This window comes from Rhizoctonia solani, chromosome 3 (assembly GCF_016906535.1).
Source record: "Rhizoctonia solani chromosome 3, complete sequence".
Classification (NCBI taxonomy): Eukaryota; Fungi; Basidiomycota; class Agaricomycetes; order Cantharellales; family Ceratobasidiaceae; genus Rhizoctonia; species Rhizoctonia solani.
Window position 1 is genome coordinate 962,238 of NC_057372.1, and position 21,653 is coordinate 983,890.

At 47.0% G+C, this 21,653-nt stretch overlaps 8 protein-coding genes across 8 annotated transcripts; 5 read left to right on the forward strand and 3 right to left on the reverse strand.

Moving 5' to 3' along the window:
* Positions 1-1,542: 1,542 nt before the first annotated feature.
* On the reverse strand, positions 1,543-3,832 carry RhiXN_02690 (Fungal Zn(2)-Cys(6) binuclear cluster domain; the record flags this gene model as incomplete). Its single annotated transcript, XM_043322507.1, has 8 exons — positions 1,543-1,715; positions 1,781-1,885; positions 1,942-2,811; positions 2,881-3,045; positions 3,100-3,352; positions 3,404-3,506; positions 3,561-3,742; positions 3,806-3,832. The coding sequence occupies 8 exons, from the start codon at positions 3,830-3,832 to the stop codon at positions 1,543-1,545; spliced, it is 1,878 nt and encodes a 625-aa protein (XP_043178003.1).
* Positions 3,833-4,796: 964 nt separating this feature from the next.
* Positions 4,797-5,387, reverse strand: RhiXN_02691 (acyl-CoA-binding protein; the record flags this gene model as incomplete). Its single annotated transcript, XM_043322508.1, has 6 exons — positions 4,797-4,859; positions 4,918-4,990; positions 5,043-5,106; positions 5,162-5,183; positions 5,242-5,292; positions 5,346-5,387. The coding sequence occupies 6 exons, from the start codon at positions 5,385-5,387 to the stop codon at positions 4,797-4,799; spliced, it is 315 nt and encodes a 104-aa protein (XP_043178004.1).
* A 280-nt stretch (positions 5,388-5,667) lies between these two features.
* On the forward strand, positions 5,668-7,316 carry RhiXN_02692 (uncharacterized protein; the record flags this gene model as incomplete). Its single annotated transcript, XM_043322509.1, has 6 exons — positions 5,668-5,718; positions 5,767-5,785; positions 5,844-5,932; positions 5,984-6,277; positions 6,338-6,907; positions 6,957-7,316. 6 exons carry the CDS (start codon positions 5,668-5,670, stop codon positions 7,314-7,316), a joined length of 1,383 nt encoding a protein of 460 aa, XP_043178005.1.
* Positions 7,317-10,272: 2,956 nt separating this feature from the next.
* On the forward strand, positions 10,273-11,926 carry RhiXN_02693 (malic acid transport protein; the record flags this gene model as incomplete). The annotated part of the gene is made up of 9 exons (XM_043322510.1): positions 10,273-10,368; positions 10,421-10,574; positions 10,631-10,787; positions 10,844-10,946; positions 11,009-11,117; positions 11,180-11,345; positions 11,402-11,492; positions 11,549-11,621; positions 11,682-11,926. 9 exons carry the CDS (start codon positions 10,273-10,275, stop codon positions 11,924-11,926), a joined length of 1,194 nt encoding a protein of 397 aa, XP_043178006.1.
* Positions 11,927-12,804: 878 nt separating this feature from the next.
* RhiXN_02694 (Cellulase (glycosyl hydrolase family 5 protein)) lies at positions 12,805-15,047 on the reverse strand (the record flags this gene model as incomplete). Its single annotated transcript, XM_043322511.1, has 11 exons — positions 12,805-12,874; positions 12,928-13,478; positions 13,544-13,708; positions 13,767-13,891; positions 13,943-14,002; positions 14,051-14,173; positions 14,230-14,341; positions 14,403-14,517; positions 14,578-14,612; positions 14,673-14,824; positions 14,885-15,047. The coding sequence occupies 11 exons, from the start codon at positions 15,045-15,047 to the stop codon at positions 12,805-12,807; spliced, it is 1,671 nt and encodes a 556-aa protein (XP_043178007.1).
* A 706-nt stretch (positions 15,048-15,753) lies between these two features.
* RhiXN_02695 (Copia protein) lies at positions 15,754-16,179 on the forward strand (the record flags this gene model as incomplete). Its single annotated transcript, XM_043322512.1, has 1 exon — positions 15,754-16,179. The coding sequence occupies one exon, from the start codon at positions 15,754-15,756 to the stop codon at positions 16,177-16,179; it is 426 nt and encodes a 141-aa protein (XP_043178008.1).
* A 21-nt stretch (positions 16,180-16,200) lies between these two features.
* RhiXN_02696 (integrase core domain protein) lies at positions 16,201-17,076 on the forward strand (the record flags this gene model as incomplete). Its single annotated transcript, XM_043322513.1, has 2 exons — positions 16,201-16,512; positions 16,555-17,076. 2 exons carry the CDS (start codon positions 16,201-16,203, stop codon positions 17,074-17,076), a joined length of 834 nt encoding a protein of 277 aa, XP_043178009.1.
* A 723-nt stretch (positions 17,077-17,799) lies between these two features.
* Positions 17,800-21,431, forward strand: RhiXN_02697 (Retrotransposable element Tf2 protein; the record flags this gene model as incomplete). The annotated part of the gene is made up of 5 exons (XM_043322514.1): positions 17,800-18,273; positions 19,478-20,640; positions 20,682-20,774; positions 20,858-21,220; positions 21,329-21,431. The coding sequence occupies 5 exons, from the start codon at positions 17,800-17,802 to the stop codon at positions 21,429-21,431; spliced, it is 2,196 nt and encodes a 731-aa protein (XP_043178010.1).
* Positions 21,432-21,653: the final 222 nt, after the last annotated feature.

The following is a 21,653-nucleotide window of genomic DNA, read 5'->3' on the forward strand; positions in this document are numbered from 1 at the left end:
TTAGACGAATGACAAGCGTGTATGCGAATAGGTGCATAAAAACAAATTCATCTATCTCCATCCTTTCTCTCACGGATCTTGATAACCGCCAGACGGCTTTGGAGTCCGGTTTGGACCTATCCTTTTATTGATAACCCACACAGCGGAAATGTTGCGGAGCCGGCCAATTCGGTAACTCAGTGCTTGGCAACAACTGGTGCTATTTGCCAATCTCTCGGATAATAAGATTCATATTGGACGATCCTCTCCACGTTCCTCGTAGATAAACTTAATTGCGGCGTTCATCCGGCGGTTGGGGATGCAAATCACAAAAATACCGCAGTGGCAAAGAACATCCACGACCTTGTTGACACTTTTTATGCAGTCCATGTCGCACAGCGTACTCAGTCTCCAGGACAGAATACGGTGATCGACGTGTGATATCGCGATCCCCCAAGTCTTAGAAGAACGGTCGTTCTTGCAGAATGCAGTATAGCCGAGATTCATGGGATCCCGTGGATCGAGTTTCGAAGAATCAACCTTCTGATATGCGATGTATTGTGCACTGCTTTTTCAGCCGCTTTTCAACTTTTGACAGAGAACAGTTGTGTTAAGACGATCCGAGGGCTTGCTTCTAGATATGTTAAGCATCGTATTCAAAGGCTTCTTAGGTGAAAATGATAAATAATAGTGGATAAAGCCTTCCTTGCAGCCACGGTTCGACTAGAAGACGAGTTCCATTTCGTGTACTTCGGGGGATGATAGATTAAATACATGTGACTTTAATGGGCATATAACAGAATACGGCGACGTCACTTGGTGATCATGTGTTGAGTGAACCTGAATGTATTTGAGCGGAACGGCCAACGCATACACCTACCCCCAAACTTTCCCTCTCCCTTCTTGCTCATCCACATCGAACGCAATGCATAGTGATTAACTTAAGCTACTCCGCAGCATTCCTTCAGCAGCGCACACCTAAAACATGTAGCCAATCTCGACTACCGAGTTTCCAGTATAAATACTGCTCATCTTTGTACCAGAATGGGGAATACAAAGTGACTCCTATCGCTTAATTAGCACCGAGTCGCCGCGTGGCTATGGGCGTCAATCCTGAATAGGAATCAGAAGTGATCGAGAAGATCGGAGTCTGATTTTTTGAACCTATCATCAAGAAAGAAGGCTAGCTCACATGTCAAGGCAGTGGCTCAAAGTACTAAATTAGCTGTGGGGGCAGGAGTACACAATCGAATTGCTTTACATCATGTTGACAAGTATACAATGAGATACAGATGAATCGCCAGAGCGTGTACATGTGCGTCCATTTACGTCAACTTAAATACAGCCGTTCCAAGGTAAACAGACAATCAAAACAAAACGGAAATGTGCTAAGGCCAGGATGTGCGTATATAACAGCGAGCTGTGGCGAGAGCAAGCAAGTGTACAATAGCCTAATCATTTCCGTGAGATTTCAGCAAAGGTATTATCATCTTTGGCGAGAGCCGAACAATGATGCCCAAGATAAACAAAAGACAAAAATGTACAAGCCTGGGATAGCTCAAGTCAATTTTCAACACGAGGTGGGACCGGCCACCGAGGATGCGCGCGATTCACAACTACCCGCTTCGTAGGCTGAGCACTAGACAAGCAGAACGTTTTGTTCACGCATTTTCTCGACCCAGTGATCTGGCGAGATGCCTCCCTCTTGCGATTATTATAGGTTTCGTCCATGATTTCTGTGATTCGTGAGTTGAGTGAGTATGGAGGAATATTGTGAGAATCAATGCGAGATAGCGCTCACCGAACGCAGCCTGTAGCGCACTGTCTCCACCTTCGGTCCTGATGAGTTCTTTCATCATCATGGAACAGTTGCTCCATCGATTGGCATCCTTCGTATGACAGCCCGCTAGAAAAATCCAAAAAGCGAATTCACGCTGGGACGTTTTGCTCACTGCATCGCACACGCTCGAACGGAATCTTGAACTGCAGGGTTGATTGTGCCTCTACTTGCGACCGTCTCGAGATAGAGATTAATTCCAATAGTATGAACGTGAGCTGCGGAAATGGACTCCAGATCGTCGGTCGGGACGACTAGATTCTCTCGGAATTGTTGCATCCTAGCTTGTGCCTGTGCCAGATGTGATGGGTTTGCGGCCAGTGCAATCACCTCTACAAATGTACTCGTAACCTTGTTTGAGCAAGCAAGGACGGCAGGCTCCTCGGAGTCAAGTATGCGTCGGTAGATATCGATATGAACCGGCACCTGTTTGCGGGTAGCTGTCGCGATGAGCTCTGCCCATAATCCATGACGAAGAACACGCCGATCATCTTCTCCGAGGCTGGAAACTCTCGCAGAAGGAAGCGAGAACTGATTGCGTATCCAGTCGATCACGAAATCTAGACAATCGCCCCAGTCACCGAAATGCCCTTGGCGGAGGGTTACTTGCATCATTAGCAATGAAGTGACTGCACGCGAGAGTGGTCTATCATAACCAGACCTCAGGAGACGTTGCTTTGCGCGCTGTCGCATTTGACGTAAATCTTCAGTTCCAGTGGAAGTACCAGCCAAAAAGTCATTGTGTGTGAGAAGGTGCTCCGAGCTGTGGTTCAGCACTTCAAGAACCGCTCCAACGCCTTCTGGATCGCCAGCAGCCAAGGGAAGCAAGGCAGTAAACGTCTGCCAAATGGGACGTGTGTCGACCAATTCGGAGGAAGCGGGATATTCATACTGAGCCGAGGTAACTTGTAGCATATTTGGATCCAACTGGCATGGATCCAGGACGGGGGAGAGCGTTATGGAGTGTTCATTATAATGCATAGGGCCAGACACTACTATACAAAATCAAAGCGAAGGCGACATAAGATACACATACGAAATTAGTCCATGTTACAATCACATACAAGACAAGGTATCCAGCGTTGGAAAAGGGCTATATTGCGTCCCCTGTAGTGACATCATACTGGGGCATTGGTCGTCCGTATATCCGTAAAAATCTAAGGTCGGCGACGACCAATTGACTTCAGCGGAAAGATCAGGCATCCAAGCAGGCTGGGTCTCAGTAATAGCTAACGCGGGGTTGAGTTGAACCGTCTCTTATCTACGAAGTGGTGATCACTCACAGGGAAGAGCTGTCATTGCGTGTAAAGGAGAGTGGTATTCGATCTTCTGCTCCACAGGAGATACGGGATCCGAGTAATAATCGGATTCGGTATCGGTATGAACAGATTCAGAATGTTCTCGGGGTGAGCCTGAGGACTCCTTCAAGTGTTGAAGCCCGAGAAATGCTTGATCGGGGCTACGAGTCGAGGATCTCGCACCATTGTCAGCCAGGAAATGCTTAATCTGACGCTTGTATTCGTCCACACGAGCACCCTGAACGTACAATGAGTACATAAAGCAGGAGGTGACGATAACCCAAATTACCTTGAGCCACTCAGGTCTCTTGTTGCTGTATCCCAAGCATTCAATGTGCAGCCGTGAGCAGGTCTCACAGCCACCGCCGAATTCGCGAGATTCATCGCACTTTCTAGATTGAGAGCCTTAGAAATACGATGCGCGCTCAAGGATCCGAAAAACCTACTTGCGACGGATCCGACATGTCAAACAACCTTGTTTAGTACGGATTCGCTTTGCCGGGGCACTGTGGGCCGGTCGACCAGAGCGGGTACGCCTAGAGGTGGCCATGATAAAGTGGGGGAGAGGGTAGCTCAGAGGGGAGATGAAGGATGAAGGATGATCTTTGGGCGTAGGCCCGGGAACAGGCTATATACCAAATTATTGTATCGAGATCAATAGATGGGGTCAGAAAAGCCGACTGGAGCGAACGACCGAATCCTTACCGTATAAAGACATAGATGACACCTGTCATCTCAGGCACGCTTTGCTTTACTGGTATCCAGAGCCCGGTTCGTCTAACAAGGGTCGAGGAGGTTGGAGTGTAACGTTGGAAATTCGCCACGCGATAAGGAGCTTTCCAATGTGCGCGAAGCCAGGAAAACCCCCTCCAGTGTTGAAAGACGCAATGCGATGAATGGATGGAGAGCAAAAAGGGACACGTGGTGTCACGGTGGTGAACTGCACCCTTTTGAGCCGGTCGATATACGCGATGAGGCAAGGCGCGCATAAACAAACTCATCGGGCGAAAGGGATTGACCGAGCGGAAGCATCTTAATTTGGACAGATGAATAGCCCCCAGTGCCCAGACTCTCCGGTCGTTGAAAATCCTCGCCCTGGCCTCAGTAAAAAAAAAAAGACTTGCAACAGCTAGTCCACTCTACTATCGGATGTGTGGCAAGCCGTCGGCCTGTGCCTTGAACGTGGCGGGAGTGTATTCATCCTAGTTACCAGAAGAGATCGGCTATGCTGAATGTACCAAGTATCCCAAGGCAACTCGGCTGTCCAGCCTTACTTGGAAAGTATACCGCTTGGGATACCTTGTTCGGTTGCATTAACGCTCTTTACGTCGATATGCTTACACTTGGGATGATTTTCAAGGATACTCAACTTCAACATGTCGTACCTGTCTCAATTTGAGCCAATCTTCTTACTCAACCGCAGCGACATAATGAAAATCTTAAATAAATAAAGATGTCTTGAACAGTCAATTCAGGAAGGAGTTTTGTAGCTATGGGTGACCTACGATTGTGGGGTCGATGCGAGGTACTTCAAGGCGTTGATAGACAAATCATGCTGTTTTGAGTAAGGTGTCGGCCATACGTCCAAATCCGACTTTATTCAATCCAACAATTTTATCGGTATGTCTATTCTGTACTCTACATTCCCCACCGACATAAATCGGCGATGGTTAAGTAGGGGCCTAGGCGCTCTCGATTTCACCAGCCCATTTCTTCGCCTCCTCAGAGTCCGACTGCTTCAGAATCTATAACATTCCATGTGATTGGCTGAATAGGTTCTAAGCGGTACACATAGGTACTTACCTTAAGCAACCTATCGACATATTCTTTCTGGGCGTCCTCTTTTGGTGTGCCCTTGACGGAGTTCCAGGCATCCCTGAGAGTTACATAAATGGAAATCGTTCAAATAATTAGACCCATCCACTCACCACTTGGCTTTTCCAGTGAAATCGAGCAACCCTGGACGTTCCGTGTTTACATCACCAATAGTGCCTAGTCGCATAGGGCGTGAGTCATCGTAGTAAACCCACCACAAACGACAGGCTACCTTGTTTGTATAGCGAATAAAACTGTGTTTAGATGGGGTAGGTTGTTATCAACACGAATAGCATAAGATGCGAGGCTCACCTTCAGCTGATCGTCCTGAGTCGGTTTAATGGGGCCATCCTTTGGCAAGCTCTACATGGTCTTGATTTTTGCGATCGGTACTCGTTATAGTCCGGATCACTTACCTGGACGACTGAGGCGGCCTTGTCAAACTTGGCTTGAGACATGATTATGAACTACTTGTTGACGATGATGGTTCGTGATGAAGTAGTGACGCCAGGAGCTAAAGCTCTCAAGTGACCGGCCAAACAAATCAAAACAGATGGTCAACTGCCCCTAGAACGGGATATGCCTGCATTACTATCTGCCCAGAATTCATATAAAATAAATTATGCTAACCGATTCAGATACCTTGCTGGACACAGCCGAATATGCGTTTGCATATATACGTTCAAACTTATGCAGATCATGATGATGTGTGATTTGACCCTGTACTTTGGCTGTGTTATGCCTGTGCCACATCCTGTGCTGAGCAACGACCGTTGGTTCGTCGCGCCCGTTGGTTTCCTCGACTACCTCCACGACTTGATATTCTCATCTGTCTAGGTCGACGCAATGGATTCAGGTGAGTAAAAGTTAGCTGAAACACACTTGGCGCTTGTTGAATGATGTGATTACCCAAGTCGCGCCTCCTTCCCAGCAAGAGATCCAACGCAAGTTGTCTATGCATTCCCCCACTGGCCCAGTCCCGATATCCAAGCGCAACTCTATGGTGAGCTTCATGCACAGCTCAAATATTCAGATAAATTCTAATGTTTACCAGCGTCAAACGTCAGCGCTCTCTGGGACCGAATCCGACTCTGATGCGGGGGGTGCACTAGCCAGTAGCTTTTCGCCAAGTGTAACAAGTCAGGGTATCACTTCAGAGTTCTCAACTTCGCTGCAACCATTATCCGCTATCGCCGAGAGACGCAACCCAAGTGGAGAAGAGACAGACGAAGATGACGATGAAGAGGATGGCCGTATTTTCCCCACTCGTGTTCCCGCAGAGAAGGAAGTCAAGGACGAAGCAGTGATTAAGAGTGGATTCTTGTGTAAGAAAGGAGAACGTCGCAAGGTGAGGCTCGTCATCCGGATAAACATGACCGATCTGAATAGTATACTGAAATTATGTTAGACATGGAAGAAGCGCTGGTTCGTTCTCCGTACAGCCAAGATTAGTCTATACAAGAATGAACAGGAGTACAAGCTTCTTCGACTTGTTGACCTAAACGACGTTCACTCAGTCGCACCGTGTGAATTAAAGAGACACTCGAACACATTCGCTGTCGTTACTCCTGCGCGAACCTACTACCTACAAGCCGAAAACGCAGCCGAGTGTGAATCATGGGTTCACGCAATGAACGACGCCAGAGTTCGGCTCAAAGAGATGGGCACGGAAACCCCGGTCCCTCAGACACCTCCATCTGGCCCGGCGATCACGATTCCCACCGTCACTCAGTCACCAACCCAAGCACCTCATGCTAGTTCCAGTGTTCCACATCAAGTTCCCGCGTCTCCACTTCAACACACCATGTCAAGTTCTGATTCTGAACCTGAAGATGAAGGAGTGGCTCTCCAACCCGTCGATCCCAAGCAGATCGTCTTACAAGGCTACTTGATGAAGTGTGGGACCCATATGAAGAACTGGAGAAAGCGATACTTTATTCTTACACCTGAGACACTAAAGTATGGGAAAAGTCATATGGTAAGCATCACCCTACCTGAATTTGATTGATACTAAAATCTACAATCAGAATACAAAAGGGATGAGGGCGGTCCAGGTTACACAAATTTTGGATGCTATCGAAACTACCGCTTCGAAATCAGCCCCATCTGCGTCACCGACTACCACTAATGGTGACAAGGAACATATATTTAAGATTATAACCCCCAAGAAGTCGTTCATGCTCTGTGCGCCCAGCGAAGAAGAGGAAATCAAATGGCTTAGTGCAGTCCGCGCGCTGATCGCTCGTCGAGCTGCAGCTGCTGCAGGTTCCCCATCCCACGAAGAGGACACCAGCCGGACACGCGCCAAGAGTATCAGCACTCGAAGCATTGCAGAAGTTGTTGGATCCCCACTTCCCGCATCGAGTTCCCCAGTTGCCACCAGATGACAACGCATATATTACGCTCCCTTTCGCCATTTCGTGGCTGTATATTACTTATTGCGCTTTTCCTCCTACTGAGCTGTGCTCTTTCTTGGACATGGCTTTTCTTCCCCTTTAGTCGACACCGCCATTCGTTTATTACCTCGATAACACTGTCTTTCCTTTCCCTATCTTTCGCCGCTCGTTATGCTCAGTAAATACCCTTGGCCGGATTGATAATGCATCTGATTGAACGTCTGGAATTCACTACCTTTGTCAAATCGAATTCCATAAGCACTGAGTATGATGTGTGGTGAATGACAACCAGCGCCCAGATCATTATGTTTCAGCTAATGAGGCTAACCTATTCAGAGACTTCTAGTATAAGTCTCCGACCATCATTTCTGCGGCTCAAGTAGCGCACCCCTCGGTGCCTTTTGTGATTGAGTTTCTTGGTACCTTGGCGCGGCCAAATGCACATGGCCGAGGGATGACAGGCGTGGAAAGACTACTGTATGCGTACAATCCACTCTATTTGATACCCCAAAGAGATACACCATAGCACATCTCACTCCCTAAACCCTTTCGGACCATGACTTTGCGGTTGCCGATACAGGCAGAGTAGTCATCTTGATTGATGGCCATCACGGTCAGCACCAACAAAGGTGCCAACAGAATTGTTAGCCATCACACTCCCAAATCGTGGTGGCCAAGTGAGCTCCTTAAGTCAGCCTAAACTTATTTCGAAATCTTGTCAATATTGGATGCCTGCGAATAGCCTTATTGACATTATGGGGGACACTCGCACACGGATTTATTTCACCCAAGCTGGCTACCCGCATCTCTAAACGATTATATGCATGGGCATAAGGCCTTTTACAGGAATATTAATAATCCATTGGCTCACAGATTTTGCAGGAGCAAACCGCATCAATTCATTCGTCTAGAAAGTACCAGCCCTCATGAAAACATTTTGTTGTCTTTGATACTTCAGACGTGTATATCATCATCAACGCAACTCGACCAGTTAGCCGGTCCCTATAATGGGTGGGAACTAAGATCCTGGTACGCGCACTCAATAATGTACGTGTCATGTACGCGTCTTTTATTTTTATATCCTTAGAATACGTGCAAACAGGTACATGGATCCCCGCCCGAGTTCCCCCTCAATATGAACTTAAGACCTTCAATCAGTAGTAATTATTTACCGCCCGATTGTTTAACACTCCTACTACAGTAGGTTGAGCCTCTAAGTCATGGCAGGAATCCCCCCCCCCCCTGACGATTTGATACCGGAATAAATTCACACCCGTCAGTGCTATCAAATTCAGACCCACCGCCATAGGCATAGATGTCGAAAATATACCGGATCAAACTCATGTACTATTTCGGACCGGTGACGACACCGGCATTGCACAAGGGTGAGAGCCGGTGAGTGATCCAGACCGCTCGCAGATATCACTGCCACGAAACTTCATCGGCTCTTATGTCACTTGGACAATATCCGCTCGGGCATACTCGGGTAGGTCAATAGAGTAAGAACATACTACGGTTTATTCGAACTTACCTACCCATTGTCAAGTACAACCCATCCGATCAACAGTCAAGATGTATTTTATAATTAATCACCCACGAGAATAAGAACCCTCTGGAGGTGCTGTGGAATCATAGGGCAATCGCAAATGATATTTTTGACAGGTTATTTTTATACTGGCGCCTGTTGCAAACTTCATCACCCCCACACAATCGCCGACCGCAAACGCTCATAGTCCTCGGCAACCTTGTCCGGCACGTTTCGGTGCCCAAGTGGGAGCGCTGTATTCTAGATCCCAAAGACATCTGTGCTGTTTACAATTACATGGTTGTTGTTAACTACAGTGCCCAAATGTCCGAGTCAATCGGGGCGGGGTCTGCTGGGAACCTCGGGACCTCGGCAGCACAAAACGTGAATCGTTCCCCGCGAAACATTAGCGATTTCCTTGCGGATCGTGCTAAGCTTTCTCACACATGTATTGTCACTGGTTCTCCTGGTTCCGTAGCACTAGCATTCAGCCTTTTTGCGGGGACATTTCAGCTATTATTGTGCTCCCTAACAACAAACCACACTAACCGACCCGAGATTACCACGAAAAGAGAAAGCTAGTTGACTCTTCAGGTCGCCGGTCCGATAAGGTTCTCTAGTCACGAGTATACTTTAGCTAAGGGACTGTGTGCAATTCTTCCGCCTCATACTGTGACGGCGGATTGTGTAGCAACGTCCAATCCCGACTGGGTTTACGACACTGGAAGTCTATACGTTTTTCGGTCCTTGATAGGCCCGACGACTGCAAGTTGATGATCTAAAATTACGAGATTTCCATCCCCAGGATATCATGGTCATGTCCCGGGTACGCCGCGGTATCCACACGATCTCGCCATCAGGCTACAGCCTTCTCGTCAACGCGTAGTCCGTTAGCGTGGGGATCCCCATAGCTCACTATCTCTAAGTGTCTCATGTTCCTGTGCTAATTGCGTGACTTTGTGCGCTAAATTTCCGACCCCGGATGAACAATACCCTTGGTTTACTGTACTTCCCCCGTGTAAGCTCTTGGCCTGGGTGGATATGATTTTGCCTTGGTAAATTGGACAATACTCAGGACTTCTGAATAGATTACAAGGGAGATTCACCAGATTATTGTGCTATCCCCAAGCAAACTAATGGTACGGTTGAAATGTAGCGTTGACGTTTTTGCCGTCTATTTGGAGATCTCCGCACTTCGGTTGGAGTCAGCGCGTTCCAAGACGGCCTTCGTAGATATGGTCATGCGTGCCAAGTGAAGCCTACAATTTGCACAGCACGCTTGATTGGCTTTTAAACCTGCCTATGCAGTCGAGTATAGCCGACTCATCATCTCACTAGACTTACATTGATCGATTCTTGGCCAGGCCTGAGCGCCAACAAATACACTCATTCGGGCCACACTACACTAATCACTAACTCGCTATGCTCAAGAGTGCAACATCCACAATGGTCGCGCCTTACGACGGGCCTCGTTACAGTGCTCTCAGCCGGCGTATACATGGATGGTCCTGGCAATCGGTATGTGGTACAGAATCTCCGACAGAATATCTCGGCTGATTGCGCTTTGTAGTTCCCTATTGGAATGGGTACCGGCGCCGTCTATGTTCTCTTATCGTCCCTTAGCCCCCATCCGGGTTGGGTCACCTACATTGAGATCGTGTTCTATATTCTGAACATCTGTTTGTTTGTTTTGAATCTTTCAATGCTCGGCCTACAGTTCATATGTGAGTTAGTATTTCAGCCAACATCCACCAGATCAATGCTGAGGGTGTAAATGCAGTTTTCCGTCGCCAATCCCTGAGGCTGTTATCTGACCCAGTCAAAGGCGTCTTTGTTCCACTTTCTGTGCTTTCATTCGCCACCATTGTCATCGGCACAATCAATTATGCGGTCCCTGCGGGAATTATAAGTGCCAGCGGTATATACGTTATGTTTTGGTATGTATTTCCATGTATGCATTTTGTCTATTACTTGAACTCATACTCTTTTAAAGGATATATGTTGCGCTAGCACTGGTAGTATCATTCCCCATGCTAATGATATGGTTCAATAAACCACATGATATCACTACTTTTACTCCAGCCTGGGCATTCTTGGTGCGTAATGTTGCTTCCATTCTTCCACCCCGAAAAGCTCGAAGACCTGACCATGTGTATAGATATTCCCAATAATGCTTACTGGAATCATGGCTCTCAATGCATTGAGAGTCATACCCGCTTCTGATTCCCGCGCTCTTGGCATTCTACTCGTCGGATACTTCTTTCAAGGTAATATAGCTTCTCCACTTGCTATTTTATCTCTAAATCACTAAGCGACGATTTGGTGATAGGCATTGGGTTCTTCATGACCTTCTTCTATCTCGCTATCTATGTCCTACGCATAATAACCACAGGATTTATGAGCGGACACCAAGCGAATGGCGCCTTCGTTGCATGTGGACCACCTGGGTTCACTGCGCTGGCTCTTATCAACCTTGGGGCTTCTGCGAGGGAAATGTGAGTAATGCGAAATTGCTACACCCTTGGCTTTGCCTAATCTATCCATCACTTAGCTTTCCCCAACACGATCTTGTTTCTCCAATAGCAGGAGAAATATTCTATGCTGCGAGCGTATTAAGCGCATTGCTTCTCTTTGGACTTGCTGTAAGTAGTTCCCATACCGATGAAGAACGCATTTCTGATTCTCTTACCTCCGCCAGGTATTCTTCTTTGCATTCGGCGTTCTTCCTTACTGGTTCAAGCTCCACAAGCACTTGCATGAAATTCTTGGATGTAAGTTTCTGCTGAGAATTCCTTCCAACTCATGACTAATTGTATATAACACATACACAGGTTGGGCACTAACCTTCCCCAATGTTGGTTGGATTAATACAATCATGGCTTTGAGGAAGATATTCAATATTCCGGGCTTTGATGAGTGGCACCTCGTAATGACTATCATGGTGTGCGTGACCTGGCTTGTGTTGTTCTGCCTCACGATCGTCGCATTCTGGAAGGGGGAAGTATTCATGTCCAGGGATGAAGACATCTATGCAGACGCCCCTATAGCCAAGCCAAAACCTGAAGACATGGTCTGAAGGGCTTTATTTTCTAATACCTTTTTCAAAATATTGGTGTGCACAAGCGGCACCTGTATGATTATCGTCAGCCAGGCGCTGCGAGTGTATTGCTAGGATCCTTCTTAGATCTTTAGACTTTAGATTCCTAGAGAGTGTTTTCTGCGTTGTGCTCGCCATTTGTTCGTTCTCCGCTGCATACATGCTGTTTCTACTCACACGTGTATAAGAGGCTAGTGTATCTACATGTATTATAGTTTTACTCTTCTTAATTCGTTCAATTAGTTGTTACACACTTTTATATATATCCGAATGCTACAGCAGAAGTTAGCTCCGAGGTTAGCATTGAGTAGAAATTACGTTATTGTAATCATTTCATAAGTGACTGTATTCAACATCGTATAATTTACGAGGGCTTCAGTGGCAACAGAGATACTGTTGTTGAGTTTCAGCCCAAACATACTGTGGAGAAAGCGGCGAGCTCGGCCATTGATGTGGTACGGTAACTTGGCCTATTATCTAGCTCGGCAGCAATTCCTCGATTGTAGCACTTATTAAATTACCTTCATACATTTGCTGAGGGCTTCCAAGCTGGTCCCGGTGTACTAAAGGTAAAAGATCGCATGCAATCAAATTATATCTCTGGTAGAACCTCGATCTCGTTGATCGGGATCAAATTCTTTGTTCAGGTACGTATGCAGCTCGAGCCCGGGGCGCGTTAACCTCTACGTATATCCCCGCGCCACTAGGTTTTATTTTCTGGCAATTAAGCATGCTCATGGACGTCGTAGCAGATTGTGTTTGTCAAATCGGTAAAACAAAAAAAATGTATAAACTGGCGTGGGTTACAAACAGGTTTTGATATTTCTTCAAGCCAGCATCAGCCCGTGATTCTAATCTCATGTCACTGTTACTACAGTAGTTGCAGTGTTTGAACTATCCGTGCGGGGCCAGAATTCCCAAGTGAGCCTTTGTGCATACAACGTTAGAAAAGCTGTCAAACTTGGTCACAAGTCACTTACGTTACAGGCTTTCCGAAACTCTTAATTGTGCTTAACAGAGAACCGCGAATAATTAATAGCTTTTCGTCCTCGCTCACACTATAGTCCCCATTCCAATTGATCCTCCCAGCTTGAAGAGGGCCCAACCATTGAGTCCAGTCGTCCTTCAAGTACTCGCCGTTTGGACCAAGAGCTTTGACGGTTGCGAGTTTCGCACCGTTCGAAGTATAACTGAAGCCGTAGTCGCTGTTGGCAGAAACGTTGATGGTCCCATTGGGGATACTAGGACGAGCGTATCGGCGAATGTCAATTTCAAGATCGGCGCCAGAGCTAAGCCTAACAATTACGCGTCCAAGTTCCCCGAGTTTTGAGGTGGCGCCGAGAGAGTTGATGTACGAAGAGGTCAACGCAAACCCTGGAAGTGGGCTGCTCACAATGGTATAATGCTTTCCAGAAGTGAGCTTGGTGCCACTTGGGGTATAGATCCCCTTAAGTGTGTTGCCGTTGTATTGAAGATAGACCGGCGGAACAGCACTGGCACCTGATTTGAGCCAGACTGTCCCATTACCGCTCTAAACATACGCATCGTTGAGGTTCGATTGGATTTCACCAGATCCCTTTAATAAATCTAACTCACATATGGGTAGCTATTGATTTTTCCGGCAACGACAGCCATTACGATGTTTTTGGTGGTGATATCGTGCCATTTGCCTGTAGGGCGGTCGAAGTACTCTCCACCATTATCCCACCACTGGGGTACAATACTGTACTTGACAGCTGTGCGGGTAACCGTATCAAACCACTGTTGGTGAGAAAAAATAATTCAGAATTATATAGCACACTGCAAGGTTAGTGCTCACTGCCCACGCCGATGCTTTCTCAATCGCAAACCCTGGAGCACTGGTACTGTACTCTCCCAGCAAGATGGGCACCGAGAAGTTACCCCTTACAGGTGCGAATTCACTCTCGATCAAAGCTTTGTCCGCTAATCTATCTGTTAGTCAATAGCTTAACGTAAGTTACTCATGTCGCCTACCATCGCTTCCCCACCATGTCTTTCCCCATTGATTCATCACGAAGTCCCAAGGGTTATAATCTGTGGTGGCTTCAATAAGGGTATAGTGTAAAGAGAACAGCAACTCACAATGGAACTGAACCGACCACTTGTCTGCTGGATAGCCTGTTGGGGGCTTGAACCACTGGGTAAGATATTGCGCATTGTCGTTCAATCCCGGCAGGGATACAACGCGCTGAGCGTTGTTACCACCTGTTTGAAGTGGTACTCGTATGATAAACATTTTATAATGGTTATCAAAGACTCACCAGAGCCCTTCACAATGTTCACGAACCGTTGGTTTAGATCGTTCACAATGTCCGCGTCAACTTGGGTCGAGCCTGTTGGCTCATTTATCGACTCGAAAATGAGTCGTTCATTCTGTAATTGAAGGCCAATGCTCAGCAATTGTCTCTTCTCAGACTGAGTCGGGTCAAATCACCTTATCCTTGAGGAGAGAAGCATACTGTTGCCAGAGCTTTTCGAATTTGGCCTTGCGAGCATCAATGTCAGGCTTGGGCCCTGCCATATCTGCCCAATTCCAACTGTCATGGTGACTATATCAATAGCCACGGTATTTGAACAAGCCAGACAGAAGTTGTAATAGATGTACTGACACATTGACCACCACAAACAACCCTGTGGATAGTGCCTAAGTACGTGCGTGAGCTTGTAATACTTATCAGCTATGTACTACTGGTTCTGGACTTACAGCATCCACTACATAGTTGATACGAGAGAGCCAAGCCGGGTCGACCGTGTAATTTGGGTTATCCGAGATAAAGTGATCATTGAATGTAATAGGAATACGAACACTCCGGAATCCTTCGGCATAGATTTGTGAGAAGGTGACGTTCTGCACAGCTAGAGATATAGTGTTAGTTGAATCGCCTTCAAAGGTACAAGATACAGTGGAGGACATACGAGCCATCCAGCTGCCCTCAGTCGGCAGCGCATCCAAAGTATTCCCCAGGTTCCAACCTGGTGTCATACGAGCAAACGTTTCTTTGGCGGTAAGGGATGTGAACGCCGCGAGAGCGGCATGGCCAGAGGCAAACAAGGCAAGGCCTGGCAGTAATGAGCGCATGGTAGATCAGCTTCAATGATCAACATAGGACGCTCGGGTGGTCAATTTATATCCTCTTCGCGCTTGGATAACGTGTATAATATAAGCTAATGCCCACGTATATCATTGGTCAACATCGGCCCGGTACCATGTGGAGGATGTAATCTAGGTAAACATTGCGAAGAAGTGAGCAGTAGAGAAGATGAAAGATGTACTGCACAGACAATGTGACTCAAGCGAGGAGCTGGACCAATCTTCTTTCGAATATATTAGTTATTGACGAAGCTATACGGGATAACCACGGCACGAATTCGGCTGTATTGCTCTGACACTAACTGATTACCGAGGCTTGGTGAATACGAGAATCAATAGTCACCACCACGTGTAGAAATATCGTGTAAATACTAGAGTAACCTAGTATGTTCTATCGCAGTAACCGAGTCAAGTGTCGAGTCATCGTTATATGCGCAGTACCAGTCGCAGCACTCATTGGTATGACTCAGAAGGTTATACGAGGTATATAAGGAGGTCCTTTCGGCCCTCTAATCATCACCTCTATATTCACTTATCGTGTACTGTCTTTACTTTCTTATTACAACGTTTCTTTCATAGTATAAATACATTCTATTTTATCTAACTCTTTCTACAGGTTATGAGCCCCGCTTGTACGCTCAATAACCTCTGATAAATAGAATTATATATACTACTTACATCGAGTATACTCACCATGGTTGATACTAACCCTAGTACATCAACTAACAACGGTATGAGCGGTTTACACCGCATACCACCCCTGCGAGGGACTGACAATTACAACATGTGGCGCACACAGATGGAAGACATACTTACCGATCTTGATCTGTATGGCTACGTTAACGGAACGATATCTATGCCGTCATCGGCAACAACGACAACTACGCCAAGTGCATCTGGTAGTAGTGAGAAGACTGCTCAGGCATCCACATCAACTGATATAAACGAAGAATACCTTAAATGGATTAAATCCGACCGTAAAGCATTAGTGAACATACGCCTGAGAGTTGACGGGAATGTACTTACACACATACAAGGTTGTACAACCTCCGCCGACGCTTGGAATACGCTCGCGACTACATTCCAAGTTAAGGGAACAGTCGGATTAATCGATCTATGAAGGAAGTTTTTTAGTCATAGAATGACTGACGGCGAAGACATTGAAGAACACATACAGCGAATGCGTGGATGGTTCCAGCGAATCAACGACATGAAACCAAACTCAATAAATGAAGCCGATTGGATCACAACTTTAGTAGCTAGCTTACCTGACTCGTGGGATTCATTTACCCAGTCAGTAAGTTTCCAATTCGACATGGACAACAAAAGTACCCTGACGAATGAAATCAACAACCTAAGATCACGCATCCTTGCAGAAGCACATAGAAAAAGCATTAGGAACACGGATGGAAAGGCATTTTTTAGCTCAAATAAACCCCTATTCAACCAATCTGTACGCACCAATTCAGGTCAATGAGGACCTGACAAGTCTAAGTCCAAGTGCAACAACTGCGGAAAGATTGGTCACTGGGTAGCGGAGTGCCGTGGCCCAGGCGGCGGTGCATACAAACACGGTCAACAGAACAGAGGAAATCAACCTAATCAACGTTTTAACTCATCGAACAAACCCCGAAACAACAACGCTCGTACGCATATAGCCGTCGCAGACAATAGCAAGACTAACAACTACGCGTTCTCAACCTTCGAGAACCTACGCAAAGATTTTAGCAAGTCCACATGCACATGGATAGCTGATAGCGGCACAACTACTCACATTGCAAATGATCAACGACTATTCACCGACTATAGGAAATCCTCGGACTATGTTACCGGCGTAGCCGGTAAAGAGCCGATTCTGGGCCGAGGCACTGTGGAGCTATGGTGCCTAATTGATCCTGAGAAGACTGAACAAAGAAAGATTACGCTTACCAATGTGGCCCACGTGCCTAGTTCCCCGGCAAACCTCATCAGTTTATCACTAATCACTGATAAGGGATATTGCGTCTCGATGGATTGAGACCAATTAGTAATATATGGTCCAAACAACAAACTGATCACCTTTGGTTCAAAGCTACAAAATAGAAGTCAAGGGAACCTATGGAAACTAAATGCCAAAACAATAAACAAAGTCAGTGTGAACAATAAGCATACACCCACAGAACTTGCACTTGTGAAACAAACCGGTTGAACTTGGTTTGACTGGCACAAAGTACTTGGACACATTGGCCTGCAAGCCCTTCAACAAATCAAGAACACAAACACAGTTAATGGCATGGAAATAGTAGAAGATAACATAGGACTCAACTTTGAATGTGAGTCATGCATACAAGCAAAAGCCCACACACGCCCTTTCCCAAGGGAATCTTCAGCCAAAGTAACCAAAATTGGTGAATTAGTAGTAACTGACGTATGGGGACCTGCCCACATCCCTTTGATTGGACAATACAAATACTATGTATCATTCACCAATGTAGCTACTTGTTTTACTTGTTTAGGCTTCTTACAACACAAGGACAAGATGTTAAACAAATATAAATTGTTTGAAGCACTATTAAATACACAAAAGGACAAGAAAATAAAACAAGTAAGATTTGACAATGGCAGAGAGTTTGTGAACAACAATTGGATCAAACATGCAGCCCAGAAAGGGACTGTTTTAGAAACAATGGCCCTGTACTCAGCTCAACAGAATGGAATTGCCAAACAATTGAACCAAACACTTACCAACAAAGCTTGAGCAATGTTACTCAAGTCAGCTGCTCCAAAATTCCTATGGAATGAAGCATTGGCGTACGCATGCTACTTGAAGAATCAAGTACCTATGCAAGTGCATGGTACATTCTGGAAAACACTGTTTGAGGCATTCTGGGGACAAAAGCCCAACGTTAGCATCCTGCAACCTTGGGGTACCAAATGCTATGTACTTGATCAAGGTGAAAATCAATCAAAATTGGACTCCAAGACCTTCATGGCAACATTTGTAGGTATCTCTGATGTACAAGGCAAGAGTTGGCATTACTACAAAACCAGAGCAAATTGGATATTGCACTCATGCAATATCTTGTTCCCAAAGGACCATGCAGCAATTGAAGATGTTGCAGATAACACCAATTGGGGAGAATTGGTTGCTCCGCCTGCTGAGGGGGAGATGACTCAAACCAACAGCGCTGCAGAACAACCAACCAAACCTACTGGAACAGGGGGAGCACATGTAGTTAGTAAAAACAAAGAAAATGACTCAAAACTACCTAGCAATAAAAAGCCTATAAAGAGCAAACTAAAGACTGAGGGAACAACATTGAACTCATATTGTTGTAGACACATTTGATACCAGGGAATTTATTCCCATTTTCTTGGATTTAAACAAAGGCTAACAGACAACATTTTCAATCATGTGACTTTGGCGCTTATTATTATATATTAAGCGCCAAGCCACGTCCCCATCCGCGCTTACCTTGGCATACGTAGCCACCTCCACCTGATGACATCACTATGACACGTCAGTGACACCTATGCATGAGTAAGGCCAACTGCAGATTGGGGTTCTTATTGGTTATGGTATTGCATATATTATATTTGTAATTAGTTCACCCCTGTAATATATAAGGAGGCCAACCAACCATGGTAACACCCAGGTTGATTACCTCTTGTTGCATCCCTATTTGTACAAGGCCTTACAGCCAGATCACTAAGTAGTATATTGCCTTAAGCGTCAGCTCCACTGTACATACATAGCTTGCCATTGCCCTTACGGCCTTGGTCATTGTTGTTTAGTAGTTAGACGTTGTAGGGTAGACCTTGCCGCCTTAAGCGGTACTTACTGTACACCCACATGGCCACAAGCGCCCGCGCCCTTGACGTCCTTTCAGACGTCTAGGACACTAGGTAATCAACCTTAAGTTGGTTGCAAACCGTGCCCACCAGCACACACACTTAGCTCAACAACAAGAAGGACTCCTGTACTAGCACAAGGGAAATACCGGAGATTGGGATTGCCTTTTGCTGTCAATAATCAAACCAGCGTTGTCCCCTCCTAGTACCAAATTGCTATAAGGCAGACAGTCCCTATTGCCCGCATACCCCTGGTCGCCGCACCCTTTACCAGCGGACCTAGACAGCCAATACACCCGCTTGCAGAGACTGGTTTCTACATCACGCCTGCCCACGGCTGTGATTAGTAACTCCTACTGTTCAACGCTAGGTTGTTTGATGCAAGGTCTTAGCAATCAAGTAATAAAGCAATCATAAGTCCTGATATAGGCATACACCCCCACACACCGTCACCATTACCTCCCCCACCCCCCCCCCAATCTTCTTCTTGAGCAGCCGCCCACGCTGGACGCTCCTTCCCAACACATACAATGGCAACCTGTTCCCGGCCGCCCTCTTGAGCCCGTTCCCCTGTTGATCAAGGACAGTTGGAACCCCTATTTCCGCCAGCCTCCCCTGAGCTTGGCAAAGTCAGTCTTGAGCGGGTCATCCACCTACTCTGGGGACTTCAATCCCAAGTCAACTGCATCAAGCGGACCCTCTTGGAACAAGTTGAAATTAGCCAAGAGGTTTGCACCAACGTCAAAAACATCTCCCAAGCGGTCGATGTTGTCAAGGATGGGCTTGCCCAGCTCCAGCTCCCCCAGGGTCCCCACACCCCAGAAGATCAAAAACCTCCCGCGGTCAAGGAAACTCCCAGGGCCGTGCCCAAAGTCAAGCCTATTGGCAAGACTCAACCATTCCTTGGGGCCCCAGCCCCTATCATCCCCACAGGGGCCCCCAAGTGCAACCCCCTCACCTTTTTTAATCCATATCCCTCCTCGTCTTTCCCTTCAGGACCGGCTCCAGCAGCCCCCCAAGGACCTCCGCCAGCGCCTGTCATTACCCCGGCGTTGCCTCCAGCCCCCTCCACTGTAAAGGTGGATCACCCAGATGCCTTCAAAGGCAAGATTGGCTTGGAGGCCAAACAATGGTTAACTCGTATGTTAGCCTGGGTCCGCCTCAATCAGAGGCAGTTCCCCTCGGACTTGGAGGTCCTTAGCTTCCTTCTCATGAACATGGAAGAAGCGGCTGGGGCCTGGGCCCATCCCCACCTGGACCAACTAGGGTCCCATTGCGCACTCATCCAGACCGTGGATGAATTCAAAAACAAGTTCCTGGCCGCCTTTGGCAACCCTGATGCAACCAGAGCAGCGGAGCAGAAGATTACTTCCCTCACACAAACCGGCACCTGTGCCAAATACATCACCAAGTTCTGCACGCTGCAGATGGAACTCAACTGGAACAACGCCGCACTCTGCGGCCAGTTTGCGCAAGGACTTCACTGGGAGGTCCGGAAACAGATTGCCACTAGGGAAAGGCAACCACGCACCCTGAGGGAATTGCAAGACACATCCCTCATCATTGACAACGCCCTCCGTGAGGAACGCGCCAGCCACCCGCAGCAGGGTAATAAGTCTGGCAAATCCTCCACTACCCCCAACCGGGGGCAAGTACCAGCCAACAGGCCACCAGAACCGGCCCCCTCTCTTCCAATCCCAACTACGTCTCAGAGGAAGAACGCAACCGCCGCCGCGCAGAAGGTCTTTGCGTAAAATGCGGGAGGGCTGGGCACAAGTTTGCCAAGTGTAGAACCGGCTGGAAGGCTACCCCAAAGGAGGATAAGGGGAAGGCCAAGGAAACCGCCAAAATTGGCAAAGACTCTGAGTACCAATCGGGAAAAGAGTAAGGGTACCTGCTGCTGCGCGCAAGGACCCTAAGGACTCAGGGCTCATTGAAATTTGTAATATATCCAATAGTACCAATAGAATCTCCCCCCTTTTTACAATTTCAATAAAACCCAAGAAACAAGCGGATCCACTAGAAGTCCTGATAGATTCAGGCGCTACATCCTCATTCCTCCACCCACAAACCGCCAAGGCGTTACACCTACCCCTAATAGATCTCCCTTCACCCCGTACTGTTACCATGCTCAATGGGTTGAGCCCCCAGGCTGGCAAAATCTGGAAAAAGGCCGTCCTTACCTTCTCCTTTGATGGCAAACGTATGACCAAGACCTTCCTAATCTGCAACACAGGGTCTCATGCTGCCATCTTAGGATTGAAATGGTTAGACGCCCATAATCCGGAAATTGATTGGAACCTGCGCCACAGACCATGCTACCGGATCCTGTATTTGCCAACGTTGCCCTAGTTACACTGGAAAAAGAGTTGCAACGCCAAATTGAAGCATCTCTAGATCAAGACAAGTCCTTGGAGGAAATACTCCAGTTTCTACAGAACAAGTCAAAAGCCCCACCGTCCATCAAAAGAGCCTTCAAAGATTACCAAATGGAGGCAGGCCTACTCTTCTATCAAGGACGCATTGTGGTTCCAGATGTAGGCACCTGTCCTAGACGTCCTTAAGGGGCGTCAAGGCAGCGGGCGCTTAAGGCCGTATAGAGCTAAGTGAAAACCGCGTAAGGCGGCGGGGGATCTACCTACGACGACGAACTAACTAACTACGGTGCCAAGACGCTATAAGGCGTTGACAAACTACCTAAGTACAGTGAGAGCAACGCTTAAGGCGTGTATCTAAGTGGTTACCGGCTGTAAGGCCTCGTAC